Below are 26,449 nucleotides of genomic sequence, written 5' to 3' on the forward strand. Positions count from 1 at the left end.
GTAACCTTCATTATATTTAATAATACACAAAAAACAACCTCATGTGTGCTCTTTTGCAGCGGTTGTGCGGTAACCATGTTTGTGTTTTTAAAGTTCCATGCCCTCCATGTGGTCGAGATCTGATCATTGTCCACGATTTACGCTCATTAATCAATTAATCCATGTAATGGAATACAATTAAAAGTTTTTTTTTCTATCAAAATAATTGTTTTGCAGACCTAATGTTTACTACTGTGGTTACAACAGTGGTGCTGAACTGTACGGTACTATGATGGAAAGCCCTTGATAAGGCACCTAAACTTTAGTGGAAATGACAGTACAAAGGGGATAATTCTCCTATAGCCACTCATCAAAAAAAATCATAATATGGAAAATGTTAAATCAAATGAAATATAAGTATAATATAATATAATTTGCTTATACATAAAACCACATTTTATTAAATTATGTGATGGTACAGTATTAAAAAAAAAAGACACCTCAAATATATTTAAATGTAATTTAATTTTTAATTTTACTTTGAAAAAATATTGTTTTTAAATTAATGAATATATATGAATCATCAAAAAAATGTTAAATAGTATTTTAATTAAAATAATTTAAAGACTATTTTAAATGTTTTTTGTCCATTCAGTCAATGGCGTGATCCCAAATATACTGTCTTTATCTTTTAAATAATTAAATATTTGTTTCCTATTTATTGAAGTGTTCCATTGGTATTAGTTTTGAATAACTAATTAAAACAATATATGTAATTATTTATTTAGATGAGTGCCCCTATAGTTTAATAAATCCTGCTCAGTGGCCTTATGGTTAGTAGGGGTGTGGGGAAAAATAATTCAATCAATCAATCAATCAATCAAAGTTCGCTTATATAGCCCTAAATCACGAGTGTCTCAAAGGGCTGCACAAGCCACAATAACATCCTCGGCTCGGATCCCAAAAATTCGAATATGAATCGCGATTTTCACGTTGTGCGATTCAGAATCGATTCTCATTTTAAAAAAAACGATTTTTAAATCACCAAAATTCCCAAGCGTGGCCTCCGCTGCTGCTCACTGCTCCCCTCACCTCCCATGGCGGGGAACAAAGGGATGGGTCAAGTGCAGAGCGTAATTTCAACACATCTAGTGTGTGTGTGACTATCAGTGGTACTTTAATTTTATAGGGTTGGAGTTGATTTGGTTAATACCTTATTAGTCCTATTTATCAAGATGAGAGTGATAGAATATTAAAAATACACTCCTCAGTACAACACAGTGTAACTGTACACCACACAGAATTAATATATTGTGAATTATGCTAAATTAAGTCTTTTGTTTTTGTTTATTTATTCCGAAGCAACAGTGTGTACATACTATTACTGTGTATGAGTGCATTAACCAGTCATCTTAAATAATACTTTTTGGAATGTACACTGGGATTTTCTCACTTTTTAACTGCTGACGTTTGACTCGTCTGCAGCTGCTGTGTGAGAAGCCGTTCGGCCATGGCACAAATGTTCATGGGCTAAAAGGGTCACGTGAAAACATCTTCACTGGTCGTGGAGTCACAACAAACTCCTGCCTCAAACTGTACCCAGACAAAAAAGTGGAGATCCAGAGCCAATTAGCACATCCCACATGAGGTCTATGTGCAAGGCGTGTTGCTCGACCGAGCGTGCGTGCAGCAGATAGGCTCGTTTGCGTGGATGTATGCTACATAGCAGGTTGTGCAGTATGTGTCACATTGAGATGTGTGGGTGTGGTGTGATATTCATATAGGTGTTATTGTTCGGTCAGTTCAAGCTTTATGTAATCGCACTCAATTCTTCATGTGAGCACAAGTATTGGAATTCATAAGATGGAAGAAAGCAAAGCATCGCTACCTTCCTTATACATCAGAAGTGCAAGTTTTAGTTCTTCTACACCAAACTCATTCAAGCATACCATTATGGAGTGCAATAAAATAATAAAAAAGGGCCTTCGCCAAACAATTTTACAAAGTTGAAAGTATGTACTGGTAAACTTAAGAATTACGATTAAACAGAATCGAAGCATACATCATGGCAAACCCTGAGTAAATATTTATTGATTACTATTATTTTTCTATACATTTTTTGGACACAAGAAACCCAAACGAAGTTCCTTTATTGCTATTGTAAACTAATACAATACAATTGATTTTTAAGCGCGAGCCTGTAAAATACCATAGATAAATACCAATATTAAATTAATTAGTAATTACTAACAGATAAATATTACATGCCACTACTAATAAATACTAAATAAGTAATATGATATAAAATAAATACTAATAAATACATGAATGAATTATAAACTATATGAAAAATACTAATAAATAAATGATTTTTTTTAAAAAGTACCTTAAAATGAAACGGACGGCGTGGCGCAGAGGAGGGTGGCCGTTCGCGACCCGAGGGTCCCTGGTTCAATCCCCACCTAGTACCAACCTTGTCATGTCCGTTGTGTCCTGAGCAAGACACTTCACCCTTGCTCCTGATGGGTGCTGGTTAGCGCCTTGGATGGCAGCTCCCTCAATTAGTTTGTGAATGTGTGTGTGAATGGGTGAATGTGAAAGTAGTGTCAAAGTGCTTTGAGTACCTTGAATGTAGAAAAGCGCTATACAAGTACAACCCATTTATCATTTATTTACCTCCAGTATGTTATCGTCAAAAATAGAAAAAATGTAAATAAAATAATAATCACAATGTTAAATTAAAATAAAGAAAAAGTATGTGTGTTTGAAAGGGAGCAGGAAGAAGCAAAATATAATAATGTCCTGACACATCACTAAGATCTAACACAATACCTAATATATGTGTATATGCCCCATCCATCCATTTTCTACCGCTTATTCCCTATCGGGGTCGCAGGGGGCGCTGGCGCCTATTTCAGCTACAATCGGGCGGAAGGCGGGGTACACCCTGGACAAGTCGCCACCTCATCGCAGGGCCAACACAGATAGACAGACAACATTCACACTCACATTCACACACTAGGGCCAATTTAGTGTTGCCAATCAACCTATCCCCAGGTGCATGTCTTTGGAAGTGGGAGGAAGCCGGAGTACCCGGAGGGAACCCACGCATTCACGGGGAGAACATGCAAACTCCACACAGACAGATCCCGAGCCTGGATTTGAACCCAGGACTGCAGGACCTTCGTATTGTGAGGCAGACGCACTAACCCCTCTGCCACCGTGAAGCCTATGCGTATATGTATTAATAATATATTATTTATGGTGATACAATATACATAGTATATATAGTCTAGTGCTATCAAATTATTATTTTTTAATAAGATTCATCGCGATTAATCACAGTAGATTTGCTCACATCTTTTAAATTGGCCTTAAAAAAACACCCTGATATTTCCACATAAATGCAATTTTACCTTCAGAAAATCAATAAAGAACATTTAAAAAATCTGTTACTTTAACACGTCCTTTATTTCCTCAAAACCTGGTAACAGTTAGACATAAAGTCCTGTCCTGGGTTAATTTTGAAGCGAATCTCCTCATTCAGTGTGATTCATCTGAAACTAAACATGATTGACGCGATCATATATTGTAAATATTCCCCGTTATATTTACATCCAAATATACACTCATCATGCATTTATTAACAGGTTTTACCATGAATGGATTAATGTCGACCCCGACTTAAACAAGTTGAAAAACTTATTAGGGTGTTACCAATTAGTGGTCATTTGTACGGTATATGTACTGTGCTGTGCAATCTACTAATAAAAGTCCCAATCAATCAAGTGTGTTTTCTCTTCATGTGACCTAAATGTAGAGTGGACATAATACATGAAGACTATTTATCCTTGTTACCCCGAAGCTGCCAAAAGCTTGGATTGCAGCGATGACCATCTCTGCACCACATGCAGCATATACTGTAGGTCACGTGGCACCTTTTCAAACACTAATGGCTCCAGTAGGGAGAACGTCTGAGTGATAACAGAGCATTGTCGGACGCCAGCTGTCTCCTGCACGGTGCCCATTGGAAGACAACACTTCCACGTCCTGTTCTCAGATAGCCAGCTTTGACCTTACACAGTCCTAACAGTTACCTCCAACATTTGCTTTTTGGAGTGCCAGCTTTGTTGCCTTTGAACACGGCAACAATTCATCTTGCTGTTTATTATTTGTCTCACGGATTGTATAAATGTCAGCATGGTATTTAAAACCCATGCATTTTGTCACAGAGTCATGGTTTGTGCAGAGCTTTTTTTTAGACGGATAGCCGGTTGAATCAGTGGAAAAGCTTTCGGAAAAGGATGGAGCGGTTCATGCAAGGTTACCGACTCGGCGAAGGGAAAGGAAGAAGGAAAAGGGTGGAGGTGAGCGGTGGATACAGTTTCCTCCGTGCATCTTGGGAGACGTTCCTGCATGTAATACAAAACTATCTATCAATATCTGGTCATTCCCAGCTCCTCTTGCAGCTTTCAAAGTGTGAAGGTCAGCGTGATCTTTCTCTTCTTGAAAGACTTCGCTTGTTGTCTATATTATTGTTTTCAAAGCATCAGAATTAGAATCAAAATCAGAAATACTTTATTCATTCCCGAGGGGAAATTAAAATTTTCAGCACAATCCCATTCAAAATCAGACAAACATTACAGGGAGACAGAACATGATCGCTGATGGCTCTGCCAACTTCCGGCACCCCTTACAAAAAAGGTGAGATACAGGTAACCAATGGGGGTAATCAAATCAGTCTAAGCCTGGGCCCCTGAAGAGGATGTCCAGACTGAGGCCAAGGAATAAAACAACTCATTGCCGTAGGACACATCCCTCTTACATGTGTGTAAGAGGGAATGATTCGCTGATTGTTGGGAGGTTTCAATTCTGTACTTTTTGGCACATGTGAAAGTGTCAGAGGAGAATAGGCAAACATGCAGTACATAATGCCTGCAAAGTACAATTCTGCTTCTCATTAAAAATGTTGTCAATATAAGTAACATTACAGAGCCACAGCATAAAATTATCACCCATACAAGAGTTTTGAATAGCCCTTAAATTACATTAGTATTGAGGCTGTCTATATAATTATATATATATATATATATATATATATATATATATATATATATATATATATATATATATATATATATATATATATAATATATATATATATATATATATATATATATATATATATATATATATATATATTATATATATATATATATATATATATATATATATATATATTTATATATATATATATATATATATATATATATGTATATATGTATATATATATAATATATATATATATATATATATATATATATATATATATATATATATAAAAATATATATATATATATATATATATAAAAAAAAAAATATATATATATATATATATATATATATATATATATATTAAGGATCTGGGAAAAATATATATTTTATTTCAAATCGCCTTTCGCACGTTGTACGATTCAGTATCGATTCTCATTTTTCAAAAATCGATTGTCTTTACCCGCTCCCGGCAATTTGTATGTGCCTTCTGGGCTACAATAGGTATTGCGCAATAAGCAGCGTGGCTACCTGGTGGCTAGCTACAAAGGGCAGTGTAGTGTTGTTGTGTTGCCGCGTAAATTCAGGTGGAAGAAAAAGACACCGAGCAGCCTAAAGAAAAAAAACATCCTCCTCCGCGGACTTTGAAAGTAAACTTTTGTAGACACTTTGCATTTTACTGTGGCAAAAAAAAAGGGGCTTGACATGACTCATCCAATATACAGACTTTGCAACGTTAATATTAAGTATTTTGGGAATACTTCAAATCCCTGCGCTTACTTGGACAGACAACAGCCAGAGTTATTAGAGGAAAAGGATCATCCACTAACAACACTGGCAGCTGATCAACGCACACTTCACCAGTTTACAAAATTACCACCCAGTTCTGAACAGGCAAAGTATATAACCAGATCCAAGTGCTTCACCACTTTAGTCATAATTTTTGTGCTTAAGAAACTTCTCTATGACTTTAGCTCCAGACTTTTTCTGTTTTCTTTTTTTTATATTGTCACTACTGCCATGAGTGGTGGCAAAGTGTATTACTTACTTGTTTCCCCTCTAACTTCATGGGTGATTCATGAAATGAGTCCAAATTCACATGTTTTGTTGTAGATGATGCTACATACTACAGAATAAACCAGTTGAGGAAAATGAGTAAAGTACAAATGTACATTAATAACATCCTGTAATTTGATTTTGATATTACTATGTATTACATCTTCTGATAGATTAACATTTTACACCAATGAGAGCATTTTAAAACTGCCAGACTCACATCTATTTGACCGATCACATATCACATAATTTATTCAGAAATTATAAATCACCAAAAATGAAGATAGACTACTAAGAACAGCAACATGTAAGTGTAAAAAAACCAACAACATTATGATTTGTATGTATTCAGACTGTGCTTGTTCTATTTTTAAACAAAGAAAACAATCTGAAGTTGTCTTTATTTTTAAGTTATTATGACATGATTTTACCAGTCCGGCCCACTTGGGAGTGTATTTTCCTCTATGTGGCCCCTGAGCTAAAATTAGTTTGACACCCCTGATGTAGACCATTCAAATAACCCATTTTTAAAACATTTTATGCTTGTATCCAATTATTGAGGTCTTTTTTTCGAGTTATTGTAAATTATGCAGCTGAGTGATTAGTCCTGATTTACACAAATTCAAAAGTGAGATAAATCACTACTTTTTTTTTTACACAGAATAGTGAGAGGAATACAAGCTGTTGTGTTCCTTAAATGCGGCCACTTTGGATGAGTCAAAAAGAAAATAAAAATAAAATTTTTGGAGGCTTTCTTTATCACATTTTCATATGTTCTTTATTATCAGTGGTTGTTATTTATCTTGTATTACGAAGGTACTTGCACGGGTAACTCTTACAACGTTTGGGTATTTTTCAATAGTACAAAAGGAGGGATATTTTCATCTGTCACATTTTCCTCTGTGTACTTTGATGTACAAACATTAACGGATCTTCTCGGCCGTTATTTTTTTTTTCCGAGACAGAGTATTCTCAGTTCCTTAAAATGTGTTGTGTGTCTTTCTCTTGGCGTAGTGCTTGGTCTGTTCAACCTGCAACGGATTTCTGTTTTCCTTCAATGCACTTTCGATTTTCGTGCCGAAAAAAAAAAAGAAAAAAAAGGGCAAACATTGCAGCAGTTATGATTAAATAGTGGAGCACAATTTCATTATTAAGGTTGCCCCCCTGCAATGGTATATTTACCGTATCGCTTCTGCATTTAATCATTATCCCCCTCCTCCTTTCCCAGGTGACATTTACAAAGCGAAAGTTTGGCCTAATGAAGAAAGCCTATGAGCTGAGCGTGCTGTGCGACTGCGAGATCGCCCTCATCATCTTCAACAGCACCAACAAGCTGTTCCAGTACGCCAGCACAGACATGGACAAGGTCCTGCTTAAATACACTGAGTACAACGAGCCCCACGAGAGTCGGACCAACTCGGACATTGTGGAGGTGAGTGGAGCGCTCGTGCACTGAATCACACGCGCATGCATGGAAACATCTCCATGCTTGTGACTCATTCTGCGACCTGACTTCTCTCTTTTTGCCGAAACGGCAAAGTGACTAAATGTCATCAAGTTTGATGGTCATCACAAAAGTCACTGTATTAATAGCTCTCAAAATAATCGGTCAACTCTGAGCAGCACAGTTTAACTTACCCCCCCAATCGTCTAAAGGTGTCAAACTCGAGGCCCGTGGGCCAGATCCGCCACATTATTTTATGTGGCCTGCGAAAAAGCCTTGAAATAGTGTGCGTTAATAAAAGGCTTAATTTTTTCTTACAAAATATATCTAATTCCCTTTTGACATTAAAAATCATGTAATGCATTCAAAAAACCTGCTCAGTGGCCTCGTGGTTAGAGTGTCCGCCCTGAGATTGGAAGGTTGTGAGTTAAAACCCTGGCCGAGTCATACCAAAGACTATAAAAATGGGACCCATTGCCTCTCTGTTTGGTACTCAGCATCAAGGGTTGGAATTGGGGGTTAAGTCACCAAAATGATTCCTGAGCGTGGCCACCGCTGCTGCTCAATGCTCCCCTCACCTCCCAGGGGGTAAACGGGGGAATGGGTCAAATGCAGAGGATAATTTCACCACACCTAGTGTGTGTGTGACTATCAGTGGGACTTTAACTTTAATTGTATGTGTTTAAAAATTCTATATTTTTAAAATCCAAATATTATATGATCATGTATTCCAAAAATATTTTTTGTTAAAATAAAAATGAATACTGTATTTAAATATCTGCTTGACTTATGATTTCAAAACAAACTATCAATCAAATTGTACACATTAAAATTGACAATGGATTTTACGGTTAAATTCCGCCGACTGAGTTTTTACTGTAAAATCAACTTTGGTAATATTTTTTTCCATATAAAGTATGACACTAAAACATGAAAAAGCAAAAAAAACCAACACATTGAAACAACAATATTTTTTAATAAAAAAAAAAACTGGTCGCTCTGTTGCATGAATATTACGGCTAAAAACAGTGGTATTGTTTTCCCATTCCATTCCATTTTTTATATTCTGTAAAAAACAACACTGCTTTTACTGTAAAATTTTGGTGACTGAGCTGTTTTTTAAGTAAAATGTAAATGTTGTTTTTGCAGCTTATAATAAAAATACAATATATTAAAATACATGTTGTTAATATGTATATATATATATATATATATATATATATATATATACGTATATATATATGTATATATATATATTTATATATATATATATATATATGTATATATATATATATATATATGTATATATATATATATATATATATATATATATATATGTATATATATATATATATATATATATATATATAAATATATATATATATATATATATATATATATATATATATATATATATATATATATATATATATATATATATAATGTGGCCCTCTGAGGGCAACCATGAATATGATGTGGCCCTCAATGAAAACGAGTTTGACACCTCTGGTCCTAAGGAAACGATTATTTACAATCTTTAAGTGAGACAAGAACACACTTGTCTTTCTATTATGAATATGTTCTAATAATTAAAAAATGCTAACATAAGGCAGCCAACAATGCAAGTAATTATGATTCTACTATTTTGCAAAAAAAAAAAAAAAACTAGCTTCAGCGACATTATTGTAGGAGCTAACACAGAGGAACTACTTTTTTTTGGCGTAGGAACACAACGCCTTGCTCCTTACTCAAAATACAATCTGTTCGGACGGCAGTCAGTACTGACTGAGAAACATTAACAGTTATAGGAACTACTAGAATTACATGACCAAAATAAAAGTTTTTCTTCAGGAGTTAAGAATCCTCTATCAGTTATGCTATAGGAACTGAGGCAAAATGGAAGGCAATACTTGGCTGCAACCAGCAGAGGCACTGATGAATCAGTCTCAACTCGTTTGCGTTCTAAAGAAGAAGAAAAGACAACTGAAGCTGAAGATTAGCTCTATCCAAGGTATTGGATAAGTTCAGGTATTTTGCTTAAAACAACATTAGCATGGAAATAGTAGTTTGGAATAACCATTGAATAATTATATTATCATTAAAAAATATTGAAATTAAATACATGATTGAATTTACAGAAGTGACTATCTACTGTATAGTGTGTCTGGGTCCTCCCTTTGATAATAATAATAATAATAATAATAATGGATTTGATGTATATAGTGCTTTTTTAGAGACACCAAGCGCGTTACACAGAGATACCGTTATGTATTCACTCCATATTCACACGTTGATGGCGGTAAGCTACATCCAAAGCCATAGATGCCTTGGATAGACTGACGCAAACGTGGCTGCCAATCTGCACCCACGGCCTCCCTGATCACTATCCTACATTCTTTCCCATTCATACACCAGTGTGGATGGCACTGGGAGCAAGGTGGGCGAAGTGTCTTGCCCAAAGACACACTGGCAATGACTAGGATAGCGGACGCTGGACTGGTACCAGGAACCCACACATGTCTGGGCGACCGCTGTACCAACCGAGCCACACACCTTTAGAAACAATAAACTAAGAAAACTCGGTAAATAAACAACACTTTTAACAATGAATGCCTGTTTGACCTTAATGTGGCTGTTAGAGTTGGAGGCTGAACCCACACTGTGGACACATGTCGCTGGTAGAGGTGGGGGAAATAATAGATTTTTAGATGCATCGCATGGACGATTATTAGATATTCAATTTATTTATTGTAAATAAAGTAATGTAGACAGTTCTAAAATGAACCACCTCATCCAGAGGTCAGGCCATCTCCTTTATTTTAGGACATTTATATTACAGTTTTGCACACATTTCCATTAATTTAGTAAATGTTGGACTTAATTTAACTGTTTCTTATTACACATGCTCTGTTAATTTAGGGAAACGAAAATAATTGTGAAACTGCATCAATAGACATGAATAAAAGATGCATCGATATTCCATTTTTAATCGAATCGTAGCTCCTGAATGGTAATCGAATCGTGAGGTGTCCAAAGATTCCCACCTCTAGTCGTTGCCGTGGCTGCGGGCGACTTCCAGCATCGCTTTCCGGCCAGTCACTGGGGCAGGTAGATAAACCGGCGAATGACGCTGGTGTTCTACCGGATTCCTTATAAGCGCTAAACATGAACTTCTTATGCAACATTCACACTGGAGATCTGACCAAGCTGGTGGGCTGAGTTGATCCCTTTCTGTCGTATACACACACACACACACACACACACACACACACACACACACACGCACACACAGGCCATGCTTGCAAGTTGAATAACAATTCCTATGTTCCCATTGGAGAAACATGCATGTTAGTGTTTTTTTTGTTTGTTTGTTTTGTAATCTTACACGTTATATTAGTTTTTAAATGTTTATATATGTATTAATAGATAAATATAAATACATACAGAACATTTATAACACTATGTATATATATACATATATATATACATATATAAATATATATATATATATAAGTAAATATATATATATATATATAAATATATATATATATGTATATATATATATATATATATATATATATATATATATATATATATATATATAAATCAATAAATCCATCAATCAATCAATGTTTTTTTATATAGCCCTAAATCACTAGTGTCTCAAAGGGCTGCACAAACCACAACACAAACCACAACGACATTATGTGCAAAAAGCATGTTGAAGCTCTGTGATTTTAAATACTTGACGGTTTGGAGTAGTGAACTTAAAAGGACATTTGTATTATGGAATATGAATCAAAAATCGAATGGAACAAATATTGCGACGAAATCGTGGAAATGTATAGTTATCGGTATCGACTACTAGAATTCTGGTATCGTGTAAACCCTATTCACTACTAATTTATGCGGTCCCAAGCCTTTCTAATAAATGATGTATTAAATCAAATGATCACTTGTTTTTATACCTCCATGAGGCCTAACTGTCTTTTATTATCAGTTAGCCATGCACGGTATGTAATTAAACAGACAGCTGATGGATCATTTTAAAATTATGTATTTATCTCTCCTCAATGACAACTTCTGTTCGTCAGTCTGACATTGTTGGCTCCGAATTTAAGAAGAAGATGTGCTAAAGAAAAGTGGGGTTCAATGAGGTGTAATGGATGAACAGTCCGGGCCCACACGTACCTATGGATCAGGCTGGCCAGGCTAACACAGGACTCCACAGCATGGAACATGTTTTCATCTCTCCTTATGGGTGTTACTGGGCTCGATGCCCAAACACGGGTGGACATGTCCACTGGGAGTACTCCTGCTATTCCAGATGGCAATCTGCCCCTGACCACAAACCTTTTCAATTTGCACATTCGCATCAATCGCCTTCTGCTTTGGAGGAGGTTTTGGTGTGGCATTACTTACATTATTGCAATGATCTCTTTTTAAAGACATTGATATGCTGGATGTGATGCAAACTAAACAGTATAGTTTGCTCTCGTTAACATTGGCTCTGCTCCATCCCTATTCCTGCTTTGCAATGTGTTAAGGTCGCTAATACGTTAGGTGATACAGCATGTAACATATGACTAACCTTGGTAATGAGAACGGACTAGGTGCACAATATTGCAATATTGTAAACTTGCAAAATACACTATATTGCCAAACGTATTTGGCCACCCTTCCAAAAGATCAGAATTAGGTGTCCTAATCACTTGGCCCAGCCACAGGTGTGTAAAATCAAGCACTTAGGCATGGAGACTCTTTCTACAAATATTTGAGCTCATGATTTCCAGCATGGAACTGTCATAAGGTGCCACCTGTGCAACAAATCCAGTCGTGAAATGTCTTCGCTCCTATATATTCCGAAGTCAACTCTCAGCTTTATTATAAGAAAATGGAAGGGTTTGGAAAAAACTGCAACTCATCCATGAAGTGGTTGACCACGTAAACCAGGGGTCGGGAACCTTTTTGGCTGAGAGAGCCAAGAAGCCAAATATTTTAAAATGTATTTCCCTAAGAGCTATATAATATTTTTTTTAACACTGAACACAACTAAACACATGCATTTTTAAGTAAGACCAACATTTCCAGAGTATAATAGGTCTCTTATTCTTTGTAATAACATTGTTATTCTGAAGCAAACTGTTGAGGGGGCATGGCCTGCGGGCCCGCAGCAAAGCGGGATGTTGCCAGGACCGGCCTCGAAATCAGCGACAGGTGCGTGCGTAGATGACCCACCTGGGCCTTTTTATCTAATCACCTGTTGCTCTGTTATAAGCAGCAGCCAAGAGGAGAGACAGGGTTGGGGCTGGAGCCAGAGCGCGAGTGAGGACGAAAGAGAAAAAGACAATTGCTGGAAAGCAACTGAGAGACTAATTGAAAAAAAACAACAATATTTTACCCTAAAAGAAGCTCTCATGTCGGTGCTTGGTGGTCTGAAAAACCCCCAGGAGGGCAAGCCCAACACTAACCAATAATAAATAAATTACTTCTTACCATTAACGCAACTTCTTGAACATAAAAATTCATGAGAATGTTTTATATTTTGAATGTTATTTTGCAAGTGGAATTATTAATTACTTATCCTGTTAAGCAATGTCAGCTCAGATTTATCTGAGAGCCAGATGCAGTCATCAGAAGAGCCACATCTGGCTCTAGAGCCATAGGTTCCCTGCCCCTGACGTAAACTGACAGAGAGGGGTCAGCGGATGCTGAATCGCATAGTGCAAAGACTTTCTGCACAGTCAGTTGCTACAGAGCTCCAAACTTCATGTGACCTTCCAATTAGCCCACGTACAGTACGCAGAGAGCTTCACGGAATGGGTTTCCATGGCCGAGCAGCTGCATACCAAAATATTTTGGACAATTCCAAGCTCCCAGAAACACACTTGTTTTTACTCATGTCCAACGATTCACAAGTAAAAAAAAAATATGATTTGCAAGTGAAAAAAATCTGTAAAACATACAATTGGCATGTAAAAAAAAAAAAATAATAGGATTTACAAGTAAAAAAAAAACTTGCAGAAAATAGGTTTTATACTAACAAATTGTTTTTCCTTCTTTTTACTTGCACAATTTTTTTTTAACTTATGAATCGTTTTTTAATTTGATGAAAATATGTTTTTTTTCACTTGCGAATTTTTCGATGTGAGTAAAAGTGGAGTATTGGCAGTGATTTCCCTTCATGCTGTAGAGGTGCACAAAACATTGATTAACATCTGAATTGGGATTCTTATTCGTTACGATTCTAAATAGATTTAAAAAATCCATTGAAAAAAAAACTATATATATATATATATATATATATATATATATATATATATATATATATATATATATATATGGGTTTTTCTTAATTTTGTAAAAAAAAATTTACAACAAGGATTTTAGGCCATCTCCATGCATCCAGATAGAGATTTTCTGACCTGTAACCTGTAAAAGTTTCATTATGATACCAAATAACATTGCGAGGATCGGCTTGACTCAAGAATCGTGTTGAATTGAGAATCAATTCTGAATCGAATTGTTACCCTGAGTTTCCAATTAGAATTACCATGAATTGATTAACGTGGACCCCGACTTAAACAAGTTGAAAAACTTATTCGGGTGTTACCATTTAGTGGTCAATTGTACGGAATATGTACTGAACTGTGCAATCTACTAATAAAAGTATCAATCAATCGATCAATCAATCAATCAAATTGTTAGGTGCTCAAAGATTGACACCACTAATGCACTCTATTGCAGTTGCCATGTAGAAACAACGTCTTTATTTTTAAAGTTCCGGGCACGCCATGCGCTTTGGATTTTTATTAATTGTTTATTATTACTTCGGCTATAATTGGCAGCCCTAGATCTCATACATGGACACTATTTTTATCCGTATGGACAAAAAGTGCAGTTATGTCTTATGGTCATCAGGTATCAATAAATGATAACACGGATATAGATTGAAGCTTTAATGGATTAATCGTTACTGCCAATGGCAAATTCAGGTGTAATTTGTAATACACAATATAAAAATGCCGAGTTTCTGCTAAATACTCTTATAAATGTCCATTTGATTTGAACTACTCTCACATTTTAAACCATAGCCCATTCACCAAGTCCTTCAGCCACGGTATTGTCAGGCTGACCCAGCTGAACCAGAGCGAGACCTGTCACGTGTTTCAACAAGTGCCTGTGACGTGACCCTGCCTCTTTGGTGCTCTTGCTGTAACCGTGTCTCCATTATCAAGCCCCGCATGGCAGACACATAAACGACCGTGTCAGGAAAAGAACGGGTTCAAGAGCCCGGTGAAGGGGGGGGGGGGGTTGCAGATTGTCTACAGAGCACCAGCAGCCCAGGGGATCCCCAGAGGACTCTGTTCGAAATCGATGTGATTACGCCTCTCCTCCTTAGTCTCGGCGTGCTAACCGAATTGGCCACAGGGCTGACACCAGCACGGTTCGCACGGACGCAAAGCAGGGTGCGAGTGAATGGAGGGGCGGGGGAGCGAGGTGAAGAAGGGTCGCGGACCTCTGGTCGAATGACGTGCTAAGCTTTGTCAAAGTGCATGAATGTGGGTGGCTTGCTGGGCTGGCAGGGGGGTGGGCGGAGCATATCGGAGTCGGTCGGGGTGATGGCGACGAATGGGGTCAACACACGTTTGCACGGAGAAGAAAGCTAAAATACGACTTTTTGCAAATGTACAGAAGTACACAGCAATGCTTCCGTCTCTCCTCTGATGCTACTGTGCCTGAAGGTGTCGTGGGAGGCGAGGCAGAGGTAGGGGAGCAGAGCTCAGCGTGGGCGGTCGGCGTACAGGCTCGCTACATTAGCAATAAAGCTCTATGTAATTAGCATGTCTTTGGTTGATAATTAGCGTTGTTGAGAGAGTGCCACTGAGAGTGTTGCAGAGCCTCTAAAGATACTTGCATGTTTACAACAGGCTGGAGGGCTTTCTTTCTCTCTCTTGCTTCCTTTTTCTCGTGCTTTTTTATCCACTATTTTATCGACATGTAACATCTGAAGTCGTAGTTTGGTTTTATACTGACTCTGTGGGTCAGATCTACAAAGATCAAATAACAAGTGCTTAATTTCGTGTGCAAACTATAAAATAGCCCGTACTATTGAGCGTGGTCTACTAAGACTGTGTGAACAATTGGTGACAATTCAACCTACTTTCAGCACAACAAAGGAGCGCTCTAGGTGGCGCCACGGTATTGTGATGGTGCGTATGGAATGATCCAGGTGCAAGAAAATGCATGTAGCATGAAGTTTTCTCACATCGGAGATATAGTCTAATACTACATCTCCTTTTTGAAACACAAACAAATCAATTGAAATAATTTTAATCAGCCCCTTAAGTCATCCAGCAGCAATACAAGTATAAAAAGTCACTGCTGAAAAGACAATATAACTAGTATTTTATTTCTGACACTTCCAAATGTTGACACGCACACAGACAAAATATTAGCTCTCACCCTTCTTATTTGCAGCTTAACTGTGTCAGTTTGCATGAACATTCCAGACATATTTCGGGGACGGCGTGGCGCTGTGATTACTGAGGGTTCCTGGTTCAATCCCTGCCTACTACCAACCTCCTCACGTCCGTTGTCTTCTTGAGCGAGACACTTCACCCTTGCTCCTGATGTGTCGTGGTTAGGGCCATCAGTGTGTGTGAATGTGTGTTTGAGCTAGTGAATGTGGAAATAGTGTCAAAGCGCTTTGAGTACCTTGAAGGTAGAAAAGCGCTATCCAAGTATTTACCATTTATCATATTTAATACAGACGCAAAACAGTGGCTGCAGACCAGTTTCAGTCTTGATGAATCACATTGTGCGTGTTCAATGATTATATTTGCATCTACTCCTCTCAGTATGGTGAGTGTTATAATAATCAGCATAAATTGATTGCACTCCTTATTTTGCTCACTTACAAGACCTAGTAGACCTTAGTAGATCAGCTTTGCGTGCACTGTCGAAATTCCGTGTGTTAACACGTGCAAACCTTTACTAAAATAGGCCCTATGTGTGTTTGAAACATAAACCTAGGTTACTTGTTGACACATTTTCAAAAATGTATGTTGAATTTTATTGTTTCTGATGTCAGGTCCTGCTGATGGTCGTATAGTATGAACTTTAGTCAGACTTTAAAGGAGTTGTGAGGAATAGGCGTTCGACTTCAGAAGTTCCTCCTAATACTTTCTTACAGCCATTTGTGCGTAACTGTGCCAGTTTGCACAAAAATTCCAGACATGTTATACATAGGTGCAAAACAGTTTCAGTCTTGATAAATCTTATTGCACGTGCTAAGTGGTTATATTCGCATCTCTTCACTCTTCCTCCCAGTATTGTAAGTGTTCTGATAATCAGCATATATTCTGCATATTCATGAAGGCAGACTCGTCTAAACTGATTGCGCTGCGTATTATGCTCACATAAGAGATGCAATCCTCTGTGCACGAGCTTAGTAGATCGATCGCCTTTGCGTGCGCTATCAAGTTTGCGCGTGTTAATACACTCAAACCTTTACTCTATTCGGCCCTATTTGTGTTTGAAACAGAAATGTAGGTCACTTGGTGACACATTTTCAAACATTTGTGTTGAATAGGATGGCTTTTTGTGCGAGGTCCAGTAGACTATGAACTTTAGTGAGATTTTACAGGGGTTTTGAGGAATTGGCTTTCGACTTTAGAAATTCCACCTAACATTACAATAAATGGTCCAATTGAATTCTAAGCTCCTTGTAACTAAGTCAGACCCACGATTGGATAAAAAAATTCAAACTATGAACTTTGGCACAGCGGCATCCCCTCAGTCTTATGAAGTCTGAGTGTGTCCTCCTGGCAGGTCTGCTGTCCGCTCACTCCAGTCTGGCTGCAAATAAAACAGATTCCTTGTCGGGACAGTTTCCTAAACACGTGATTGATATCAGAGGAGAAAATTGGAAAGCATGAAAGTGTATCCACTTCTTCCTTTTCGTCCTGTTGTATTCCCAAACACACACGGGCAACATTCTGCAGGAGTGTGGGTCTTGATAATTGAGTGCATATCAAAGAGTTCTTTCTTTCACCCCTTGATGCTTGCAGATTGAGCGTGAACCTAAGCAGTGCTGGCTGGCTCCGCATGTGATTGCTTGCCATGCTAAATCCAACAACACATTTGTTGTGCCAAAATTCCTGCTCCACACAGGGGTTGTTTTAGTTCTCTGTTTGAACACAAAACACAAGTTTATGACGTACTAAATAGAAGCAGGCGAGTGTTAATCGAGTGTTAAACGCAAAGCACTAATATTTTTTTCAGTTGTGTGCTTAATGTCTGCTAGGTGAACATTTCCGTCAACCAAAATGAACTTGAACCCTGCAGTTTGCAACTGCATTGTGCTGACCTCAGCAAGTGCTACTACACAAGTGGTGTCAAACTCAGTTTAGCTTAAGGGCCAGATGGAGGAACACCTATTGGTAAAACCATGTCATGATAACATAAAAATAAAGAAATATTTTTGTTTAATATTAGACCAATCTCATTCTGAAAATGTACAAATCAATGTTTTTTTTACACTGACATGTTGCAGTTAATTGTATTTTAACTTCATTAGTTGTTATTTACACTTTCAGAATACATGATGTGATAATGTTCATTACTCAAATAGGTGGAATTGAGTCTGGCAGATTATTCTAAGAACTCCCATTGGTGTTAATTTGTAATCTATCAGAGGATGAAATTAATGTAATTTACTAATTTTCCTCAACTGATGTACAAACATCGGGTGGTTTATTCTGTGCTTACAGTCGTAACATACAATTGGAAAAACATAAAGTCATGGCTGTCTTGAGTTTCCAATCATTTCTACAACTCTTATTTTTTTGTGGTCGAGTGATTGGAGCACATACTTGTTGGTCACAAAACATTCATGAAGTTTGGTTCTTTTATGAATGCATTATGGGTCCAGAGCATGATACTACCACCACCATGCTGGACGGTAGGTCTGGTGTTCCTGGGATTAAAGGCCTCACCTTTTCTCCTCCAAACATAATGCTGGGTATTTTGGCAAAACAGCTCAATTTTTGTTTCATCTGACATCACATGATGTTTACTACCAAGACATCATGATGGAGCAGAAGTCGAGTTTCTTAACATGGAGATATTTTCACTACTTTTTTCTTTTTTCGAGCACAAAGAAAAGAACATTTTAGTTAAATGTAAGTTGTGTCTGGGATCAAAGATCCTATCTACTGCCCAAAACAGCAATTCAAATCTGCTGAAACATGTCAGGACGTGGACTATGGCAGGGTTTGTTTTCCCGAGATGCAAATAAATTGGAGTTGACATGACGTGAAGGTAGGGACATGATTTAATTTTACTAAAAAAAAAAAGGAACAAAGGGTGCAAACAAAAGGCGTGCACAAGGCGGAGAACAAACTTGGCTTTGCAAACAATAAACTAGCACTTGGGCAAAAGCTATGGACATGAAAACGAAAACACTTACTGTGACATGAAACCAGACAAAACTCACTTGGCATGGAACTATGGTAGCATGGGTAACATCAGGATCAGAAGTCCAACAGAGTTAGGTGCGTGACATGGGGACAGGTGAAAACTAATGGGTTGGCATGGAAACAAAACAATGGAGTGAAAAAACAGGAACTAAACAAATCATGATCACAAAGACATGACAAAACAGATACAAAAGCAACATGCTTCGACGAAGCTAGTAAAGAGAGACATACTTCACCTCCACCTCCAACAGTGGCTGGATTTTAACGGAAATACGGCTAGCCAGGACAACATTGATACAGCCATTGCAGCATGTGTGCTAGAAGACATGCATGCTATTTCTATAGTGGAGTCACCCGCTTTCAGGCAGCTGGACACACTGGACAGTGAGTACATAAACATGGAAAGCTAGCTAAAGAAAACACTCAAAACTCTGCCTCTGCTCATCATTCAGCACTGAAGGTACACACTCTGTCAATTATCTTATATACACTTTCATTCTGGAATTCTAGTGTTTGATTATCACATCACTCTAAATGTAAAGACTATAAAGTTCACTAACATAAAGAGGGATCCTAGTGGGCAAGGCCAATCTTTCCTTATCTCTAAAGTAAAACTGGGGAAATGTGTTGAGTTTTCTGGGCTTCAGTACAGTGTTGATCTCCTGAAGACATGAATTTATTTCACAATTCCTTGAGAGAAAAAAATGCCTGGTTAGGCGTGTGTACAGCAGTATGTGTGCTGTATATAGTGACATCACATATAACCATGTCATGTGTGCCTTCCTTGGGTGAAGCCAGGTTTACAGCTATGTTGTGACATGTTGTTATTATGCGGTTTGTTACTTATGTATGTCATGTTGCGGCTATTTGAAATAGTTTTGTCAATTAGTTCTAGCCCGAAATAAGTTGGCCCTTTGAAACATATCTTTGTCTTTGTGTGTTGTACGTAGACCACATTGCTTAGGAGAGTTCAGTGATGCAAATGCATGTCAAGTTTATCAACAGATTGTATTATTCTTAAGTGCAATAACAGTACTGGAATGAAGGCCAAAAGGGCATTAATGGGAGCCTTACAAAAAAAAGAAAGAAAAAAAAAGAAGTAACTAAATAGTTACTTTTAATAGTAACACATTACTTTTTGGTGTAAGTTAGTAGTTAGTAACTGAGTTACTTTTGAAATAAAGCAACTAGTAACTGTAACTAGTAACTGGTTTTCAATAACTAACACAACACTGATCAGTAATAAGCAGCGTAAGTTGGTAGTGTCCAAACACAGAAGTGTTGCCTCGATTCTAACATAACGCCACCCCCTCTGAAGTCATGCCTGTGGTAGGGGACACAAATAATTGCTCTGGCGACATCCAGTGGAAACATTTAGAAACAGCAGTTTATTTCATTTGAACATTTCAGCTCATTTTTATACTTTGTAAACTCTTCTCGTGGCCCGGAGGACACCTGTTGGCGTGCCTGGTTCGCACCCATGTTCTATACCTTTGGCTCAATCATCACATGGAGTGGCACATGGCACTCGGTGCTAAGCTTGCCTCCCCGCCTGTGTACCTGCCTGCCCGAAGAAAGGCTGCCGGCCAATCCCATTTCCAGCAGATTAATCTAATCTGAAAATTCAGCTCTCCTCGTAATCTTTAACAGCACCAGGAAGGAGAGCACGCTTCCTCCACTTAATTCATCCTCGTTTTCCTCCTCACCTTACAGGAAGATGTGTTCCATGTGAGGAAAGGGTGGAGGAGTGCAGGGAGGGGTTGGGACAGAGGGATGGATGAGTGTGAGCAGAGGAGGGAGGGACGGAAAGAGGGATGGTGGGAGGAAGGCTGGTAATTATTTCCAAAGGTCATTCTGTTAATGACTACCCGCTTGGCTAATGAGATTCAGCAAAGCTCCCTGGCCATGTTTCACCCGGCGTATGTTTCACCGACGTGCCAAAATGTGCGCGCAACGGCACAGGTGTGTGCTCAGTCCAGTCCGGCGACAAGCGTCAAGGGGAGGCAGCGGAGAACTGTACAGTATATGTGCAAGGTGGCAAATTAGAGACGTCAATTTGTGCAGTGTTTTCTGTACCGTACCTTTCTGACTATAAGGCGCAATTAAAATCTTTTATTTTTACATTCCCGCCGTTGTTATTGCACTAGTGATCCACGGATGAGGAGATGCTGCTCCATTATTGATTTAAGTAAAGTCTGATTTTAATTAAAAGATTTAGCTCCATCTTTTGACACTTCTTCCACTCCCGTCCTTGCACGCTACACCGCTACAACAAAGATGACGGGGAGAAGACACTGTCGAAGGTGAGCCACGTAAATAAGACCGCCCACAAAACGATGCATCCTGTAGTGACTGTCAGAAAGCGACTTGAAGATAATCTGTAAAACATAATCTATGCAACACTTTGACCAAAAAACCACCGTTACATGTTATGTAGACCACAAGGAAGTGTTTTTAATGTAGAAAAAAATCATAATATGACCACTTTAATGCGGTGCTTCTTTTGTATGAAATAGACCTGATTAGACCCACTCATCGGCATTGGGCCTTATAATCCGGTGCGTCTTATTGTCCAGAAAATACAGCAAATGTATAATTTGGGTCATTCACGCGTTCATTTGGTCTGGTATTGACAATTGCAATTCTCTCTACACTCTTTCCAACAAGTCAACGCTAAAGAGACTTCAGATTGTATGAAAGGCCCCTCAGTACATCACTGACTTACTATGCCCCTACTCCTCAGGGCGCAGTCTCCGGTCTTTAGGCCAGCGTCTTTCAAAGAGATCTGGCATTTCAGGCTTTAGCTCAGAGACTCTGGAACAACTTGCACCAGTCCCTCTGTCGTTTGCCATCCATCCATCCATTTTCTACCGCTTGTCCTTTCCGGGGTGGCGGGGGGTCACTGGAGCCTAACTCAGCTGTATTCGGGCAGAAGACGGAGTACACCCTGGACAAGTCGCCATCTCTTCGCAGGGCCAAAACAGATAGACAGACAACATTCACACTCACATTCACGTACTGGGGCCAATTTGGTGTTGCCAATCAACCTATCCCAAATGTATATAATTTCTATTGTGTATACCAGTATTCTCAAACTGTATTGACAGAGTATGGACAACTCGCTTTCAAAGGTGGTCCCAAACATGGCGCCCTGTCGTCACGTAAGGGGCTTTTGACCAATCATTGAAGAAATCATCTTGCCATACTCTCTCTGATGGGTCAAAGGCCTTTCATGTGACCGCAGGGCGCCATGTTTGAGACAAACTCTGAAACCGAGTCATCCTTACTCTGTCTGTACAGTAGACACATGCTCCTTCTAGTGGTATACCAAATAATCACTTGATTAAAGTACGCTGTTATATTTTCCTATCATCCTTTGATAAATATACTTGTTAATAAAACCTCTGTCTTGTTTTTAATCAATACTTAGACCTACTACGCTACTATATTTTAATTCTGGTCATTATGGTGTTTTTTTAATCAATACTTAGACCTACTATGCTACTATAGTTTAATGGTCATTATGGTGTTTTCTGAAGTGGTACTTGGTGGAAAAAGTTTGAGAACCAAGACAGTATTGCGCAATACTAGGTGGCAGCAGTGCTAAATTGTATCAACAGGCTCCCTGCTCTACCCAGTAGAACAGACCTGGGCAAATTAAGGCCCAGGGGCTGCATGCGGCCAGTTAAGCTTTTAAATCTGGGCCGCCGGACATACACAAATATTTGTTTTAGATCTTTAAGATGGCAACTGTAACTGCCATTATCACAGATGTTTTGAAATGACCGTAAGTCTTGAACTATACAAAATATTTCAATGGCTGGAATCTGCGCTTTTGCATGATATACTAGTTACTATGGTAATCTCATTAGTTACTATGGTAATATATGTCACAGCATCTTAGACGAGGCACCAAACAGTGTGGGTGGGGAGCGTTTCCACAGAGTGCTTCCAGAGCGGCCAATTTTTACCCTTCACGTTCACATTTCGCTGTGTTTGTTGCATTCTTGTTCGGTTCCGCTTGATTTGAAAATATGTCCATCAAGAGGGGGTGTGACATTCATATGTTGTCACTATTCAGTGTTTTATTGTTCATAGTTATTATTGTAAATCCTACATTATTTATTTTCATGTAAATTGTGAATGTCTCATTCAGTAAAAAAATTACAATTCCATTCCGTTTTTTAAGGCGATCTGTCATAACGTTTTTAGCATTCAATCAGACATTATTGTGATTGTGTTAGTGTTCCTAAAAATAGATATAAACGCCCCCAGACACATTTTTTTCTCTTCATTTGGCCCCCTGAGGCAAAATAATTGCCCAGGCCTCCAGTAGAAGTAGTAAGTACAGAAAAAAAAGAACATGTGTATAGAAATAACAAAGGCGAAGAGATGTTTGTGACAGTAATGAAAACAAAAAGAGTAGACAGCGGCATACGGTATTTAAAGAATGTGTCGTACAGATAGATACAAATATCAAGTTCCCAATAGGCATTTAATACAGTGGGCGTAGCGGGATTTCACGACAAAAAAGAAGCATTGCTTTAATGAATATGACCTGTACTTAAAAAAAACTACACATTATGATTATTGTTCATGTAAAACTGCACTGCGACAAACTGGGCGGTACACTGTTATACCTCATTCAGTAAGCTCCATGGAATAGAAGAGATGACACCTAAAACAATTATTTAATCAATACCTGTCAATCAAAAACGAGCTTTATTTAATTCGTGAAGGCAATGCTCTTCCTGGGTCTCGTTGCATTTTCCAGCTGGAGCCGACTTGATATCTAATTAGATGCCACTCTATGTACAGTAAATGTACATGAACTCTCTTTGACAAGTCACTAACAGGACATGTGATCTCGCCTCTCCGAAGCACAAGTGAGCTCATGTTCTGCCTTGCGCCTGCGAAAATATTTTCCAGCGTGTGTGCTATTCTGTGTGCTTATTTGGTTTCTAAACACCGTGGAGAACATTAGCCTTGAGGAGTTTCTGTGTTGATCAGCTCACTGAATGACTTCTTCTCATGGCTCTCAAAGGCTGTGTAATCGTGCCAGCTCCAATAGCGGCGCTAATTTATCCTCCGCGACTTTTACATGTGTCGGCGTCCAAGGGAATTAATGGTATCATATCTTCAATCCCGCCGTCGTCCACACTTATTGTGCGGAGAGGCGTTATTTTCTTTTGTGTCTCTCATTTTTCAGAGCTTTTAGGTGAAGGTTTGTGGTGTGTGACACGGGGTGGAGATAAGAGGTTTGGGATGCTATCGCAGAGCTTCAGTGTTTACGACTTGTGCAGAGCCGGTTGACACGGCTTGTTTTTTTTCCTGCTAAGGTGAGGATTAAAGTCTGAAGCTGCTTTGGCTGTCTAAGTAAATTAACATTATGACATTGGGAAGCTGAACACTGAAGATTTGTTAGAATACATACGTGGGCAATTGTCATTTATTTACACGCATTTCCACATAGTAAACATATCATTAATAAACTGGGTCAAAATCAAAGGGGAATTACATTTTTTGGGGGGAATTTTTCCTATTCACAATCATTATGAAAGACATGACGACATGTATTTTTTGTAATGCATTCTAAGTCGTAAATAAAAGTCAGCTTACAGCGGAACCAATGGGAGATCCTCTATTCCACCCGTAAAATTCAATAAAAAAAGCATACGAAAAGCGCCAACAATACGTCAAGTTTCGTGACTTGAATATTAACCAAGTATTAGTGACATATTTATTTTAAGCGCTAACGCAGACAAATAATCATAGCATGATCACAAGTCTGTGTGCCAATGTTGACATCATCGACTGGTCAGCTGTTTCCTCTCTTCCTTGCTCGTCAAACTTTATTGTAGGTCATAAGTCATGCCTCTGACCTGGATAGTAGAAAGATGAGGAAATATTCCGATAGTTGTAACACTTTGACAGCCAATTTAGACCTGGGAATGGCGAGAACGACACGAAAAGACCCTTGGTTCTACCTCCCTTTTCTCTGCGAGGATTATAAGTCTTGAGCTAAATGGTAACATGTAAACATTGCAGCCATCAGCATCCTTATGACAGCAGACATTGTACAGTAAGTGATGTGATACCAAGAACTAAGAACATGGGACTCATTACTACCTCCCTGCTTGGCACTCAGCATCAAGGGTTGGAGTTGGGGTTTAAATCATCAAAATGATTCCCGAGCGCGGCCACCTCTACTGCTCACTGCTCTTCTCACCTCCCAGGGGGTGAAACAAGAAGATGGGTCAAACGCAGAGAGTAATTTCACCACACGTAGTGTGTGTGTGACTATTAGTGGTACTTTAACTTTATTATTAACTTGTATTATTGTCAACTTCATACTGTAGCATGAGTACAGCGCAGTACGTTCCATGTGGTTATCGTCACCTCTTTGCTACTCGCCTGCCAATGCAAAACAAACTCACATAACAGTAGTTCACTTCCAACTCCTAATTTTTCCTCCAAATTTCCGGGATGTGCTACTTTTATTTTTTGTATATTTTTGTATTTTTTTACAAAGTCGCACCGGTCTTCTTGTTTTCACTTCATAGGCTCGGTGTTAACAGCAGATGTAAGTAAGTCGGTGGAAAAGCAAACACACTGGCGCATACGTGCGAAACCTGTAATGTTCCGCGTGCAGCTGTGTTTCCTTTCCTTCTTCACCTGCTCGGTCCACTCTGTGGTTCACTATCGTCTTTCTTACCGTTTTAGTTTTGAAGACACGCTGTAGAAAATGAGTTAAGAGCAACTTCTATTTGGATTTCAATCTGGATAGTTGCTATAGTCACTCACATTTACTGTATGTGACCTCTTTTTTTTTCCCTGATAGATGCCTTAAAAAACTTGTAGTGATTAAAAATAGTATGCGGTGAGGCTAAAAATAGGAGCTGGCGGTCTTTGCTGCTGGAAGGACTTTCTCCACCCTCCCCTTTTTCAGTTTGCTGTTGGGGGGAGGGGGGGGGTTGCTTTTCAAACAGAGGATTGAGTAAGCAGAGCTTCTTCTATTCATTCAGTCCTCATCTCTCTGATCATCCAGCATGAATAATTGCTCTCATCAACAACATGCATGACACCGTCGGCCCGAGACCCCGCGGTGCCTATAAACATTTGATCTGCTGAATAAAGACGGCTATTATTTAATTTACTTGCCCAGCCTCCTCCCTGTGCTTATCCAAACAGTCAAAACAGTCTTGTTGTTTGTTCGAACTCATACATAATAGAGGAAAAACATCTCCCCTTGTATATTTATGAGACCACCTTTGTTTAGAACGGGGTTCTGAGAAGATGCCCGATCACTCACATGACCGGCGTCCACAAACAATATTCTACTGGAAGCATGAGTGCCAACCACAGAGGAGAGACACCATAGTTCAGTTCAAAACTTGATAGACAGACATTTTTGCTGCAAATTATGCAAAAACAC

The 26,449-nt window shown here is 38.5% G+C and overlaps 1 protein-coding gene across 13 annotated transcripts in view; it reads left to right on the forward strand.

Moving 5' to 3' along the window:
* Positions 1 to 26,449, forward strand: part of mef2cb (myocyte enhancer factor 2cb) — a 209,710-nt gene that overhangs the window by 120,438 nt on the left and 62,823 nt on the right. For all 13 annotated transcript variants that reach the window (XM_061906281.1, XM_061906283.1, XM_061906284.1 and 10 more), the window contains one exon: positions 7,316 to 7,519. In XM_061906281.1, coding sequence (XP_061762265.1) covers positions 7,316 to 7,519 — 204 coding nt within the window. The remainder of the gene's footprint in view (positions 1 to 7,315; positions 7,520 to 26,449) is intronic.

Source organism: Nerophis ophidion, linkage group LG07 (genome assembly GCF_033978795.1).
Source record: "Nerophis ophidion isolate RoL-2023_Sa linkage group LG07, RoL_Noph_v1.0, whole genome shotgun sequence".
Lineage (NCBI taxonomy): Eukaryota > Metazoa > Chordata > Actinopteri > Syngnathiformes > Syngnathidae > Nerophis > Nerophis ophidion.